Here is a 16,674-nt window from a genome sequence, read left to right on the forward strand (position 1 = left end):
TGTACGAAAACCAAAAATAAATGGAATTTATCCATTTAGGATAAAATTGGGCTAAACCTTATGTGGGTTTTCTGGATCGACTGAGGGTTAGCATTTTTTTTTAACCCATAGAACAATGTACAGTATATAAATACTTTATACTCATAAAAGTAAAATATAAATGTTGAACTTATGAATTTAGTGTTTATTACTTACTTGTGTCAATATATATAGAAGATCCATCTTTTTTACTCGTATTCATCTCCTCCTCCTCCTCCTCCTCCTCAGGCTGGTCTTCACCCACCAATACCTCCTCCACTTCCTCTTTAATCTCAACTTTGATGTGTTGAAGTTCTTCATCCTATAACCCAAAGATGATAGAACACATTTATAAAAAAAAAAAGGAAGAAGAAATTAGACAGGAGGATGTTTCATGTCTTTGAACAAAAACGTAGAGTTCTAGATGCTCAATTCCACCTACCTGATCGTACTCAAGGGTGGTGTGATCGTCCTCCATGTCTTTGTAGGGATCCTTGTGTCCTTCAGAATGCTCTTTCATCACACCATACTCATCATCCTCATTTTTAAACTCTTCTTTAACGATAATATTACTAAACCCAAGGTTCTGAATACATAAAAAAGGCATTTATTGTAACAAATATGCTTGTGTATAAATCATAACTGTCAACGATTGTTAATCATCTACCTGAGCACGGTGAAGGATCTCCTGATCTTCTTGCGTGGAATCCTTCTCATTACTGGATCCATCTGTAGGAAACACACACACTGACTGAATACATTGTTTCTATGTGTTTATCAGATGATGGGGAATCTAGGTGGAGCCTCCGTACTGCTCTCTCCTTTACAATAAAGTCTCCTCTTACCCGGTGATGTGAGGGGCGGCTGATTGTCCATCATGACGTCCTTGTAGAGATCCTTGTGTCCTTCTAAATACTCCCACTTCTCCATGGAGAAATAGACAGTGACATCCTGACACCTTATAGGAACCTGACACACACAATGATACAGTCACCATCCAGACACATCCCTTGTCTGTTACTGGATAATGTCCCAGAATTCCCACCACCGCTCACCTCTCCAGTTTAACGATCTTGTTGGTGTTTTGTACCATCATCTGAATACTTGAGTTAACTGAGGTCACATGGAGATCTAAGGTCACCTCTCTTTGTTCTGTACATGAATGAAATAAATACTATGTAACAGTAATATTGTTATGTTGTATTTTTCAGTGAGGGGTCCAAACACTTTTTTGGTATAGAGCAAGTCCCGGCTTTTATTTTGACAGCCATGATTTGTTATCAATAAGGGTGGGGTTTGGCAGTGGTGGAAGCAGAGTGGGGTGTCTGGAGTACGCCCTAGGTCACGTGTAGGCAACCTTGGCACTCCAGCTGTTTTGGATCTCCAAGTCCCATGAGGCACTAGAGGACTGTCAACCACAGGCATGACTCCTAGAGGCAGAGATCCGGTGAGGTTCATGACTCCTAAAGGCTAGCATGCTGAGGTTTTTACCCCTTCTTTAGGTCCTCCACTGGTTAATCCTCTCTGGACATGCCCCCCAACTGAAACCATTTATCTGTTCCCACTGACCTGTTTCTCAAATACTCACCGCTTCTTCATGCTGCTTTTTTTCCCCCTCGGGAACTCTCTTCCTCAAGCTACTGTTATCAGTGGTCTCCAAACTGCGGGCCCAGGGGTTGGATGCAACCCCTTGCTTGCTTTTATCTGGCCCTTGGGGCATTATTCCCCCCACTGTTGCTGACATAGTTCATGCTACCGACACCAGCGACGGGGCACCGTTCCTCCCACCGACACCAGCGACGGGGCACCGTTCCTCCCACCGACACCAGCGACGGGGCACCGTTCCTCCCACCGACGGGGCACCGTTCCTCCCACCGACACCAACGACGGGGCACTGTTCCTCCCACCAACAGGGCACCGTTCCTCCCACCGACACCAACGACGGGGCACCGTTCCTCCCATTGACACCAACAACGGGGCACCGTTCCACCCACCGACACCAACGACGGGGCACCGTTCCACCCACCGACACCAACGACGGGGCACCGTTCCACCCACCGACACCAACGACGGGGCACCGTTCCACCCACCGACACCAACGACGGGGCACCGTTCCACCCACCGACACCAACGACGGGGCACCGTTCCACCCACCGACACCAACGACGGGGCACCGTTCCACCCACCGACACCAACGACGGGGCACCGTTCCACCCACCGACGGGGCACCGTTCCTCCAACAATGCAATTTTTTTTTTACTCCCACTGACCACCAAGCCTATGGCATTGTTTACTCCTACTGACATCAGGACATTTTCTTCTCCCACTGGCCACAGTGCACCCCCCCTAAAGTTTGAAGGACAGTAAACTGGCCCTTTGTTTAGAAAGTTTGGAGGCCCTTGACCATCAGCTTCCTGTCTTTAGAAAACCTTGAAGATTTTTCCTTTATGTTTTTAAAATTGTCCCTCTGCTGATTGGTGGGAAATCCATGTTGCAAGGGTCACTTGGCTTTTCACCCATCTACAAAATATTGTCAAAAGTATTGGGACGCCTGCCTTTTACATACACACACTTTAATAGCTTCTTAGTCCATAGGGTTCAATATTTAGTTGGCCCACCCATTGCAGCTATAACAGCTTCAACTCTTCTGGGAAGGCTGTCCACAAGGTTTAGGAGTGTGTCTATGGGAATGTTTGACCATTCTTCCAGAAGCGCTTTTGTGAGGTCAGGCACTGATGTTGGATGAGAAGGCCTGGCTCACAATCTGTGCTCTAATTCATCCCAAAAGGTGTTCTATCGGGTTGAGGTAAGGACTCAGGTCCTTACCTCAACCGATCCTTACTCGGTGCAGGCCAGTCCAAGTTCCTCCACCCCAAACTCGCTCATCCATGTCTTTATGGACCTTCCTTTGTACACAATCATGCTGGAACAGGAAGGAGTCCTGACCTCAACCCGAGAGAACACCTTTGGGATGAATTAGGAGCGGAGACTGTGAGCCAGGCCTTCTCGTCCAACATCAGTGCCTGACCTCACAAATGCGCTTCTGGAAGAATGGTCAAACATTCCCATAGATACACTGCTAAACCTTGTGGACGTCCTTCCCAGAAGAGTTGAAGCTGTTATAGCTGCAAAGGGTGGGCCAACTCAATATTGAACCCTACAGACTAAGACTGGGATGCCATTAAAGTTCATGTGCGTGTAAAGGCAGGCGTCCCAATACTTTTGGTAGCATAGTGTAGATAGATAGAGCTGTACATAGAGATATCCCCATACACATAAATATTTTATCCCGCTTCTATAACGTCTATAGTTCTAGAACATTGACCATAGAGGACTATGGGATAAATAAATAAAAAATTTAAAAAAGACATTGGCCATTATAACGTTACCCATAGATGGATCAGATTTTTGGACCCACCAGTTAGATGATGAAAAAATAAATAAAAAATATCGGCTTTCCCCATCAACACAAATGAGGTCGTTAGAGGAATCCTCCCCATTGAGCTATTGTATTAGGACAGCAAGTCTCCTCTGCTGCCAGAATACACGAATCGGTGCTACAGATCGAATGAACATTTTTCCAACGCTTGGGAGAAGCCGATCCCTGCTGAACTGGCTGAATTTCCATCCATCTATGGTCAGCTTAGGTAAGTACGAGGTCCTTAGACCACTATAGTCCAGTACGGAGAATGTCTACACAAAGAAACGGACATACTGACCACCAACGCCTCCACTCCCTGCCACCAGCCATCGCTCCTATGAACGTTCCCCTTCCTGCTTCCTCTTTGTGCTGTAGGCCTCTTTTGCTGGTCACAAAAAAAAAAAAATGTCCTCCCACCACAGTCACATGGTCAAAAGGCCAATGTCTCATTGGATTGAGGGCACTGCCAGCATCCAACATGGCTGCTTGGGTAGCACATGGCCTTTCATGTCATGTGATCTCTTGGAGCAGAGGTGGGGGTAGTAGTCTACTACACGCCCTGAGCTAACCTATTGTCTCTAAATTGGAGCCAAACCCTTCAGGTCCTCTTCTGTTGTCCTTCCCGTGTTTGGTTTATTTGCACATCAATCAGTTACATAGTAGGTGAGGTTGAAAAAAGTCCATCAAGTCCATCAGTCCAAGTGCCAAAGAATTTTGAATATATTATAACGAATAAACAACGAAAAAAAAAAAACATCAAAAAAAAAAAAAAATGAATGAAGGCTGTAATAGTGATACATACACTCACCGGCCACTTTATTAGGTCCACCTTGCTAGTACGGGGTTGGACCCCCTTTGGCCTTCATTCTTCTTGGCATAGATACAACAAGGTGTTGGAAACGTTCCTCAGAGATTTTGCTCCATAGTGACATGATAGCATCACGCAGTTGCTGCAGATTTGTCGGCTGCACATCCATGATGCCAACCTCCCATTCCACCACATCCCAAAGGTGCTCTATTGGATTGAGATCTGGTGGGTGTGGAGGTCACTGGATCTGGTGAGTGTGGAGGCCATTGGAGGACAGTGACCTCATTGTCCAGTGGTGAGATGATTGGAGCTTTGTGACATGGTGCATTATCCTGCTGGAAGGAGCCATCAGAAGATGGGGACACTGTAGTCATAAAGGGAAATCCCAGGAGAGGAGCTCAGGTGCGGGGAGCTGAGTGATATCTCCCTCCAGCCAATCCCAAGAGAGGAGCCTAAAGGCAGGAACTCCTGAGGTAACAACTATAAATTGACACCACCCCCCCCCCCCCCCGGCCAATCCCAGAAGAGGAGAAGGAAGGTGGGAAATTCTGAGGTAATACCCTGTTTCCCCGAAAATAAATCCTACCCTGAAAATAAGACCTAGCGTGATTTTCAGGGATGGCTGCAATATAAGCCCTACCCCCAAAATAAGCCCTAGTTAAAGTCCTTGTAACATGTAATCCGTTTTGTAAAAAAATAATATAATGTGCAGGGCGTCTCTTTGTGTAACTTTATTGGGGAAAATACATTATTTACAGCACCGCTGGGCGCTCACGTGACCTGCCGGAGATCTTCTCCTCTCCTCCTAGTATTTGGAGCAGGGAAGAAGAGCTCCAGTGGTTCACGTGAGCGCCCAGCGGTGTTGTAAATAATTTTCCACAATAAAGTTACACAAGGAGGCACCATGCACATTACTGTATATAATCTTTATACAGTACAGATTAAATAATTTTACAAGAACTTTAACCAAGGTTTTGGTATTACAGAATTTCATAATGCTGACAGGGGGAGAGAAGACAGGGGACTCAGGAACTTTAAAAAAAAAAAAAACATTTTATTTTTTTATTCCAGGTTATTAGTACACATAAATAAATAAGACATCCCCTGAAAATAAGCCCTAGCGTGTTTTTTGTAGCTAAAATGAATATAAGACCTGGTCTTAGTTTTGAGGAAACAGGATAACGGCCATGAACTGAGTGGTATCTTCCTCCAGCCAATCTCAAGAGAGGAGCTTGAAGGCGGGAACTCCTGGGGTAACAACCATGAACTGACGCCCCCTGGCTAATCCCAGAAGAGGAGAATTAAGGTGGGAACTCCTGAGGTAATAGCTGTGAGGTGAGGTGAGTGACATCACCCTACCGCCAATCCCAAGAGGGGAGCTTGAAGGTGGGAAATCCTGAGATAACAGCCATGAACTTAGTGGTTTCTTCCTCCAGCCAATCTCAAGAGAGGGGCTTGAAGGCGAGAACTCCTGAGGTAACAGCCATGAACTTAGTGGTATCTTCCTCCAGCCAATCTCAAGAGAGGAGCTTGAAGACGAGAACTCCTGAAGTAACAACTGTGAATTGACATCAACCCCCCTCGGCCAATCACAGAAGAGGAGAAGGAAGGCTGGAACTCCTGAGGTTACAGCTGTGAGGTGAGTTGAGTGACATCTCCCTACCGCCAATCCCAAGAGAGGAACTCTTGAGGTAACAGCCATGAACTTAGTGGTATCTTCCTCCAGCTAATCTCAAAAGAGGAGCTTGAAGGCGGGAACTCCTGAGTTAACAACTGTTAACTGACATCTCCCTCCCCGGTCAATCCAAGAAGAGGAGAAGGAACGAGAACTCCTGAGGTAATAACTGTGAGGTGAGTGACATCTCCCTACCGCCAATCCTAAGAGAGGAGCTTGAAGGCGGGAACTCCTGAGATAATAGCTATGAGGTCAACTGACTGAAAATTCCCTTCCGCCAATCTCAAGAGGGGAGCTTGAAGGCGAAAACTTCTGAAGTAACAACTGCGAATTGAAATCTGCCCCCCCCCCCCCAGCCAATCCCAGAAGAGGAGAAGGAAGGCATGAGCTCCTGAGGTAACAGCCATGAACTTAGTGGTATCTTCCTCCAGCCAATCTCAAGAGAGGAGCTTGAAGACGAGAACTCCTGAAGTAACAACTGTGAATTTACATCAACCCCCCTCGGCCAATCACAGAAGAGGAGAAGGAAGGCTGGAACTCCTGAGGTTACAGCTGTGAGGTGAGTTGAGTGACATCTCCCTACCGCCAATCCCAAGAGAGGAACTCTTGAGGTAACAGCCATGAACTTAGTAGTATCTTCCTCCAGCTAATCTCAAAAGGGGAGCTTGAAGGCGGGAACTCCTGAGGTAACAACTGTTAACTGACATCTCCCTCCCCGGCCAATCCAAGAAGAGGAGAAGGAACGAGAACTCCTGAGGTAATAACTGTGAGGTGAGTGACATCTCCCTACCGCCAATCCCAAGAGGGGAGCTTGAAGGCGGGAACTCCTGAGATAATAGCTATGAGGTGTGCTGACTGACAATTCCCTTCTGCCAATCTCAAGAGGGGAGCTTGAAGGTGAGAACTCCTGAAGTAACAACTGCGAATTGAAATCTGCCCCCCCCCCCCCCAGCCAATCCCAGAAGAGGAGAAGGAAGGCATGAACTCCTGAGGTAACAGCCATGAACTTAGTGGTATCTTCCTCCAGCCAATCTCAAAAGAGGAGCTTGAAGGCGGGAACTCCTGAGGTAACAACTGTTAACTGACATCTCCCTCCCCGGCCAATCCAAGAAGAGGAGAAGGAACGGGAACTCCTGAGGTAATAGCTGTGAGGTGAGGTAAGTGACATCTCCCTACCACCAATCCCAAGAGGGGAGCTTGAAGGCGGGAACTCCTGAGATAATAGCTATGAGGTGAGCTGACTGACAATTCCCTTCTGCCAATCTCAAGAGGGGAGCTTGAAGGCGAAAACTCCTGAAGTAACAACTGCAAATTGAAATCTGCCCCCCCCCCCCCCCGGCCAATCCCAGAAGAGGAGAAGGAAGGCATGAACTCCTGAGGTAACAGCCATGAACTTAGTAGTATCTTCCTCCAGCCAATCTCAAAAGAGGAGCTTGAAGGCGGGAACTCCTGAGGTAACAACTGTTAACTGACATCTCCCTCCCCGGCAAATCCAAGAAGAGGAGAAGGAACGGGAACTCCTGAGGTAATAGCTGTGAGGTGAGGTAAGTGACATCTCCCTACCGCCAATCCCAAGAGGGGAGCTTGAAGGCGGGAACTCCTGAGATAATAGCTATGAGGTGAGCTGAGTGACAACTCCCTTCCGCCAATCTCAAGAGAGGAGCTTGAAGGCGAGAACTCCTGAAGTAACAACTGTGAATTGAAATCTGCCGCCGCCCCCCCCCCCCCCCCCTGTCCAATCCCGGAAGAGGAGAAGGAAGGCATGAACTCCTGAGGTTACAGCCATGAATTGAGTGGTATCTTCCTCCAGCCAATCTCAAGAGAGGAGCTTGAAGGCGGGAACTCCTGAGATAGCCATGAACTTAGTGGTATCTTCCTATTTCAGGGCTCAGATATTAAATCATTCAATAGTTTAAAATTGGAGTTCTCATTGTCGAACCGTTCGTTTTTTAAATACCTTCAGGTCAGACATGCAGTCCAGTCACAATTTGGATCTCAAAAGGTCCAGTGGATTCAGATTCCTGTGCTATCACAAATTATGTCCCAGGATCTTGAAGGAGGGAACTCCTGAGATAACAGCCATGAACTTAGTGGTATCTTCCTCCAGCCAATCTCTAGAGAGGATCTTGAAGGAGGGAACTCCTGAGATAACAGCCATGAACTTAGTGGTATCTTCCTCCAGCCAATCTCAAGTGTAGAGCTTGAAAGCGAGAACTCCTGAGGTAACAGCCATGAACTTAGTGGTATCTTCCTCCAGCCAATCTCAAGAGAGGAGCTTGAAGGCGAGAACTCCTGAAGTAACAACTGTGAATTGACATATTCCCTCCCCCCTCGGCCAATCCCAGAAGAGGAGAAGGAAGGTGGGAACTCCTGAGGTAATAGCTGTCAGGTGAGCTGTGGGACATCTCCCTTCCACCAATCCCAAGAGAGGAGCTTGAAGGTGGGAACTCCTAAGGTAACAGCCATGAACTGAGTGGCATCTCCCTCCAGCCAATCCCAGAAAGTGGCTGGTAAAGTGGAACTTTCCGCCTGTTCACTACAAATCACAGATATGATATGAAATCATATATGAAAGGAAAACAGACAGGCTGGTTGTACTGAAGTCAATTGATAGATCGTCTTCAGTACAACCAGCCTGCCCATAAATGGATCAAAATTCATCCAGTTACTGCTGATTCGTTTACGGCCTGTGTTCTGTCGAAAGCCCCAAGCCATCAAAATCTCCAACCACATCACTTCCGGTGAGTCACGGTCATCAAACACTGCGCATGCGCAGATCATAAGAGGTTGAGGAAAAACGTTTGAACACTGTCATGTTGGTACACCTCCTAAAACATTTCTGATCCCCTGTCCTATTGGTAAACTCTGGACCATCTGATTTTCCTCTATAGTTCAAGGAATGGGTCTTTGCCGCCATTTTATAATACAATTCCAATGAGCAGTTGCTGTTTACCTGAGTTTACCAACAGGACGGGGGAATCAGAAATGTTTTAGGTGTACCAACCTAGTGGTGCTCCATAATTTTGCTCAAACTCTGACTATCTGCGCATGTTTGCTGATCAGGATTCGGCCGCACCGGAAGTGACATGGTTGGAGATTTTGACGAGTTGGAGTTATCGACAGAACACCAGCTTAAGCTAGTCTAAGAGTCTCCCCTACTGTTTTCCCACTTCCTGATTGAGTATCAAGCCCTGGCCTTACATATGCAACCTGGGAAGGCTACACCACCAGTGTCTCCCCTCACGGATGATCTGCACTGTCACATGTTCCCGGAGCAGACCTGGATTTCCTTAAAGTAAAAGGAGATGGATTAATCTGCCCTTAGTAAAAATGGCCACCTTGATAAGAATGGGGAGGAAAAGACAAATAAGGTATTCAAAGAATAAACGGCCTACAATTATAAGTATCTGCTTGTAGGTAGCAGTGGCATCACTAGGGTTGGTGTCACTCGGTGCTGTAAAACATGGTGTGTGTCCCCCCCCCCCCCCCCCTTCATCAGGACCTCTCTCTTGTCGAGCTTAGCCACAGGCTAGTTTTGGGCCAATGTTCTGCCAACAACTCCAACTCGCCAAAATCTCCAACCACATCACTTCCTGTGACTCTCCAGCAGCAATAATTGAAGATTTCGAGGAGTTGGCTGTTTTCACAGAAAGCCGGCAGCGTATACACTACAGTACACAATGAGTCGGCTGTTTTGACAGAACACCGGGTAAGGAGGAAAAAAGTTTTCGCCAGCTTGGAGGGGGCCATGTTGTTAGTTACTAGCAGGTGGACTAACAATGTCCACTCGTTATATCGTGTACCGTAGTGTATACGCTGCCGGTGTTCTGCGAAAAAAACCAAGTCGTCCAAATCTCCAATTACTGATGCTGGAGAGTCACCAGAAGTGACATGGTTGGAGATTTTGGTGAGTTGGACTTTTCGGGCAGAACACTGGCACAGATAGGGGTGACACCATCATGGTCGGATACCACTTCCTACTTTATAGTATCACCCCTCTGGCGGGCGTCACCCAGGTGCGATCTGCAACCCCATAGCAACGACACTAGCAGGTTGCAGTTACTTAACATTTTCAAAGGTACCTTTGTTGTAATTTTTTAAGATAAGGGTGAAGTTACTCTCTAGGGGGCCCTTGCACATGGGACCATCTAGGCACAGAGCATCCTTTCCAGCGTTCAAGTGTGACTGGGAGGAACTCTTCTAGATGTGGTTGAATGCTGTACCATGGGGTACCTATGTTTAGGTCCCTAGGCATTTAGGGACTAATGCATGGAACGCAGCTAGACAGCCCCCATGTGCAAGGAAGAGTTAGTGGCCCCCAAGGCCTAAGGAGGAGTTAGAGTCCCCCCCCGAGGTCTAAGGAAGAGTTAGTGGCCCCCTGAGGTCTAAGGAGGAGTTAGAGTCTCCCCCCTGAGGTCTAAGGAAGAGTTAGAAGCCCCCCGAGGCCTAAGGAAGAGTTAAGAGGCCCCAGAGGCCTAAGAAACAGTTAGAGGCCCCCGAAGGCATAAGGAAGAGTTAGAGGTAAGTTTTCCACCTCATCCCTTTAAACCCAAACACATATTAATTACACAGGTTCTGAGGCTAATTTAATGCAGATAAGGCACCAGTTTCGTTTAATTACCACCTTAATCAGCCACAGAACCTGTTTAATCAATATGTGTTTGGGTTTAAAGGGATGAGGTGGCAACCCTAGTTAGAGGCCCCCCGAGGCCTAAGGAAGAGTTGGAGGCAGCCGAGGCCTACGGAATAGTTAGAGGCCCCCGAGGCCTATCGGGATAGTTAGAGGCCCTCAAGGCCTAAGGAAGAGTTAGAGGTCTTGTTTTCCCATCCCATGCAACATAGACGTTTTTTTTCCTATCTCAGAAAGTTGGGCCGCATTCACGCAGTACAAGATGTGTTGTACCAATATCAGAGATTATTATACACCGGTCAGCCATAACATTATAACCACTGACAGGTAAAGGGACTATCTTGTTACAGAGGCATCTGAAAATTGGTGGGATATATTAGGCAGCAAGTGAACATGTTGTTCGTGAAGTTGATGTGGTGAAAGCAGAAAAAAAAAAAATGGGCATCACAGTTTGTTGTGTATGGGGCTATGAAGCCCATGGTGACCCATGTCCACAGCCAAAAGCTTCTACAATGGTCACGTGAACATCAGAACTGGACTACGGAGCAATGGAAGGTGGCCTGGTCTGATGACTCATGCTTTCTTTTACATCATGTGGATGGCCGGGTGCGTCACTTACCTGGGGAAGACATGGCACCAGGATGCGGTATAAGAAGTCAAGTCGGCAGAGGCAGTGTGATGCTTTGGGCAATGTTCATCTGGAAAACCTTGGGTCTTGCCATTCATGTGGATGTCACTTTGGTGTCCATGCCTCAATGGGCCAGGGTTGTTTTAGCAAGTAGGGGCCATACTTAATATTTAGGTGGGTGGGCATAATGTTATGGCTAATCAGTGTATTTTGGAAGTTTCTGAATCGGAATAAATACATTTTCTAGTAATGGCGGTGATCAGCGACTTATAGTGGGACTGTGATATTGCGGCGGACAGTTGGGACACTTTTGTGCTTTGCCTTGTTTACATAGGTAGATCGGCGTTCTGCCTGTGTCGGGAATGATTGGCGGGGATCGCGCCCGCCAGACCCGCTGATTGGCTCCTGCTGTGTCCAATCACAGCTGGAGTGGGTCACTGGCGATGTGCGTGCATGCCTCAGACCCGGAAGTGCTGGATCACAAACTAGGTATGGGATTCTGCTCTGGGGGGACGCTTTACCGCTGTACATTTACTGTACAAGGTTGGCAAGCGTTTAAAGTGGTAGTAAAGCTCCGGGGGTTTTTTTCGCCCCAATCCTCTTTTTTTGGTGTCACTCGGCTCTCCTGGCTCTGCCCCTCAAGATTGAAATCTGCTTGCCCTTGGGGCACCATAAGACACATAGAGCTGTGGCTCGACCCGCCCCCCTCCCTCCCTTGGCTCTTTCCTCATTGGCTCACTGGCTGTGATTGACAGCAGTAGGAGCTAATGGTCCCTCTGCTATCTCAGCCAACTGAGGCTTGTTGTTATAGAACCTTCAGCCTTTAGAATCACTTTAACCACTTGCCGACCAGCCGCTGTCGTTATAAGGTGGCAGGTCGGCTCCTTTCCACGAATCGCTGTAGCTTTACATCGGCTCCTCCATAGCGGTGGGGGACCCGATGCCCGTGGTTGGTGGCGGCAATGTCTGCCGGCCACCCGCGATCGCTCCACAGAGAGCCAGAATGGGGATCTGACAGAGGAGGAGAGACAGATCTGCTGTTCCTAGTGATTAGGAACAACGCTCTCTCTCCTCCTCCAGTCAGTCCCATCCCCCATACAGTTAGGGAACACATTTAACCCCTTGATCGCCCCCTAGTGTTAAACTCCTTCCCTGCCAGTGACATTTACACAGTAATCAGTGCATTTTTATAGCACTGATCGCTGTATAAATGACAATGGTCCCAAAATAATGTCAAAAGTGTCCGATGTGTCCGCTATAATATCGCAGTCACCATAAAAATCGCAGATCGCTGCCATTACTAATAATAAAAAAGAAGAAGAATGCCATAAATCTATCTCCTATTTTGTAGACACTATAACTTTTGCGCAAACCAATCAATATACACTTATAGCAATTTGTTTTTCCACGAGCAGGCGCAATTTTAAAGTGTGACATGTTAGGTATCTATTTACTCGGCGTAACATCATCTTTTACATTATACAAAAAAATTGGGGTAATTAACGCGTTTTATTTTTTTAATTCATTAAAGTGTACATTTTTCCCCCAAAAAAATGCATTTGTAAAACCACTGCGCAAATACCATTTAAATAATCGCAACAATCAACATTTTAATCCCTAGGGTCTCTGCAAAAAAAAATGTATAATGTTTAGGAGTTACAATTAAACAAAAAGCCAGCCACTCGATGCTTCTTCCTTAGTTAACTTTATTAAAGCACAACAGCAATGACAGAGTCCATATGTGCTAACGCGTTTCAGCAGATATGAGTAATTTTCTAGCAAACAATTCCGATTTAAACTTGTAGAAAAAAAGTGCCAGAAAAAGCCTGACATTCAAGTGGTTAGAAATGCAAAAAGAAGAAAATGGAAGAACCAGGAAGTGTAGAAGTCAGATCACACCACTGAAGTCTCTAAGAAAAAAGAAGTAAATGAGGACTACCCCGACGTGGGTGAAAGGAGAACCTGGAAGTGTAGAAGTCGGATCTCACCACTGAAGTCTCTAAGAAAAAAGAGGAAAATGAGGACACCCCAATGTGGAAGAGTGGAGAACCAGCAAGTGTAAAAGTCAGATCTCACCAATGGGGTCTCCAAGAAAAAGAATATAATGAGGAAACCCCGATGTGGTCAAGAAGAGAGCCAGGAACTGTAGATGTCAGATCTCACCACTGGAGTCTCCAAGAAAAAGAAGAAAATGAGGACACCCCAATGTGCAAGAGAAGAGAACCAGGAAGTGTAAAAGTCAGATATCACCACTGAAGTCTCCAAGAACAGGAAGAAAATAAGAACACCCGGATGTAGTTGAGAGGAGAACACCGTAAGTGTAGAAGTCAGATCTCAACACTGGGGTCTCCAAGAAAAAGAAGAAAATGAGGACACCCCAATGTGGTCAAGAAGAGGGCCAGGAACTGTAGATGTCAGATCTTACCACTGGAGTCTCCAAGAAAAAGAAGAAAATAAGTACACCCCGATGTGGTTTAAGAAGAGAGCCAGGAACTGTAGAGGTCAGATCTCAACACCGGAATCTCCAAGAAAAATAAGAAAATTAGGACACCCCGATGTGGTTTAAGAAGAGAGCCAGGAACTGTAGAGGTCAGATCTCAACACCGGAATCTCCAAGAAAAAGAAGAAAATGAGTACACCCCAATGTAGTCAAGAAGAGAGCCAGGCCTGTAGATGTCAGATTTCACCACTGGAGCCTCCAAGGGAAGAAGCCAATGGCAGCGTCAGCCCACCAGTTTTCTTTCCAAGACTTTTTTTTCGTCCTTTGAACAGTCCTCGACAAAATCAGCAACTGTGTGTATCTTTTGATGTCTATGTAAATTTCCTATATGTTTAAAACTTTTCTGGCACTCCGAGCATGAAAAGGGGCCCTTCCGAGAGTGACGTCTCTGATGTGTAAGAAGGTTTCCTTTCCGGGAGAAACATTTCCCACACTCTGAACAAGAGTAAGGGCGCTCCCCTGTGTGACTTCTTTGGTGTGTAAGAAGGTCCCATTTCTGAATGAAACCTTTCCCGCACTCCATACAACAGAAAGGACGCTCGCCCGTGTGAATTCTTTGGTGTTTGAGAAGATCTGCTTTCTGTGTGAAACTCCTCCCGCACTCTGAACATAAATAAGGAACCTCGCCTGTGTGAATTTTTTGGTGCCGAAGGAAATTATCTTTGCGAAAAAAGCATTTTCCGCACTCTGAACAGGAGAAAGGAAGCTCACCAGTGTGAACTGTCTGGTGTTTAAGAAAGTCTTTTTTCCAAATGAAACTTTTCCCGCACTCAGGACAGGAGTGAGCACGCTCCCCTGTGTGAATTTTCTGGTGTTTCAGGAGGTTTTCTTTGCGGAAAAAACACCTTTCGCACTCTGTACATGGAAAAGAACGACTGTCTGTGTGAACTGTCTGGTGTTTACGAAGGTCTCCTTTCCGAGTGAAACTTTTTCCGCACTGTGAGCACGAGAAAGGACGTTCGCCTCTGTGAACTACACTGTGCTTAAGGAGGTCAAATTTATCTTTGAAACATTTCTTGCAGTCGGGACAAGGAAAAGGACGCTCTTCTGAGTGCCTTATCTGGTGTTTGCGAAGGTCGGCGTTCTTCATGAAGCGCTTCCCACAATCGGAACAGGAAAAAGGACACACACCGGTGTGAAATCTCTGGTGACTCGAGAGGTGACTTTTCTGTACAAAACATTTCCCGCACTCTGAGCAGGAGAAAGGACGCTCTCCGGTGTGATATCTCCGATGATAAACCAGTTGACTTTTCTGTATGAAACATTTCCCACATTCGGGACAAGAAATTTTTTCGCCCGAGTGCAGCTTGAAATGGGCATTCAGGCTTTTTTTATGCAGAAAACGTTTGTCACACTCCGAACATGGAAAAGGACGATTGTGTGCATGGGTTTCCTGGTGGGAAAGAAGGTCTTCCTTCTGAGTGAAACATTTCTCGCACTCAGGACAGGGAAAATGGCCCTCGTCAGTCTGACTTTCTTGGGGCGTAAGGTGTCCATTACTTTTAAAAGATTTCTCATCCACTGTTCCTGGAAGAGGACTTGACTTCTTTCTGACACATTTGTTGTACTCAGGGCATATCTCATCACCCTTATGTGTAACAGTAGGAGATTTCTGACGATTATCTATATCAGCTATTTTATTAGCACTATAATGTGAATGTGATATCTCAGAAGATTGGTCATGATTGGAAGGATCCATTAATCTATCCGCACAGGAAAGTGGATAACATAGATTCCGAATATCTGGGTTTTTTCTGGCAGAACATTCAGTAATACCATCATCTTCTGCTTTATGCTCTGGAGTAAAGATCGAATGCTGCTCTGAGGTATTGAGGACATCATGTCCATCTGTTGGTAAAGAAGTTTATAAAATGTTACATTTCTCATATTTCGCAGTCAGGATTCATGTATGCCGATCTATTACATTAATAACACAAATATAGGGAGAATAAATCTGATAAAATTATATTGAGGAATGGAGATGGACCTTTTATATGGTGTACATACAGTATCTGCTCCTCATTTGTTGGGCACATGACCTTATTTTGAGGAACTGAGGTCGACCTTTCATATGGTGTCCAGTATCTCCTCCTTATTTGTTGGGAACATGACGTTATATTGAGGAATGGAGATGGACCTTTCATATGGTGTACAGTATCTCCTCCTCATTTGTTGGGAACATGACATTATATTGAGGAATGGAGATGGACCTTTCATATGGTGTACAGTATCCCCACCTCATTTGTTGGGCACATGACGTTATATTGAGGAATGGAGATGGACCTTTCATATGGTGTACAGTATCTCCTCATTTGTTGAGAACATGACGTTATATTGAGGAATAGAGATGGACCTTTCATATGGTGTACAGTATCTCCACCTCATTTGTTGGGCACATGACCTTATTTTGAGGAACCGAGGTCGACCTTTCATATGGTGTCCAGTATCTCCTCCTTATTTGTTGGGAACATGACGTTATATTGAGGAATGGAGATGGACCTTTCATATGGTGTACAGTATCTCCTCCTCATTTGTTGGGAACATGACGTTATATTGAGGAATGGAGATGGACCTTTCATATGGTGTACAGTATCTCCTCCTCATTTGTTGGGAACATGACGTTATATTGAGGAATGAAGATGGACCTTTCATATGGTGTACAGTATCTCCTCCTCATTTGTTGGGCACATGACCTTATTTTGAGGAACCAAGGTCGACCTTTCATATGGTGTCCAGTATCTCCACCTCATTTGTTGTGCACATGACCTTATTTTGAGGAACCAAGGTCGACCTTTCATATGGTGTCCAGTATCTCCTCCTTATTTGTTGGGAACATGACGTTATATTGAGGAATGGAGATGGACCTTTCATATGGTGTACAGTATCTCCTCTTCATTTGTTGGGAACATGACGTTATATTGAGGAATGGAGATGGACCTTTCATATGGTGTACAGTATTTCCACCTCATTTGTGGGGAACATGACATGACAACA

General features: G+C 46.0%; 1 protein-coding gene across 1 annotated transcript in view; it reads right to left on the bottom strand.

Moving 5' to 3' along the window:
* The window catches only part of LOC143955507 (uncharacterized), a 47,672-nt gene that overhangs the window by 4,480 nt on the left and 26,518 nt on the right, over nucleotides 1-16,674 (bottom strand). The window contains exons 16-21 of the mRNA XM_077465541.1: nucleotides 13,907-15,528; nucleotides 8,684-8,875; nucleotides 864-984; nucleotides 686-747; nucleotides 461-604; nucleotides 196-340 (exon numbers count right to left, since the gene is read on the bottom strand). Of these exons, the coding sequence (XP_077321667.1) occupies nucleotides 196-340; nucleotides 461-604; nucleotides 686-747; nucleotides 864-984; nucleotides 8,684-8,875; nucleotides 13,907-15,528 (2,286 nt within the window). The remainder of the gene's footprint in view (nucleotides 1-195; nucleotides 341-460; nucleotides 605-685; nucleotides 748-863; nucleotides 985-8,683; nucleotides 8,876-13,906; nucleotides 15,529-16,674) is intronic.

The sequence above is a fragment of the Lithobates pipiens genome, unplaced genomic scaffold (genome assembly GCF_037356315.1).
Source record: "Lithobates pipiens isolate NorthernLeopardFrog02 unplaced genomic scaffold, aLitPip1_a1.2 Scaffold_35, whole genome shotgun sequence".
Classification (NCBI taxonomy): domain Eukaryota; kingdom Metazoa; phylum Chordata; class Amphibia; order Anura; family Ranidae; genus Lithobates; species Lithobates pipiens.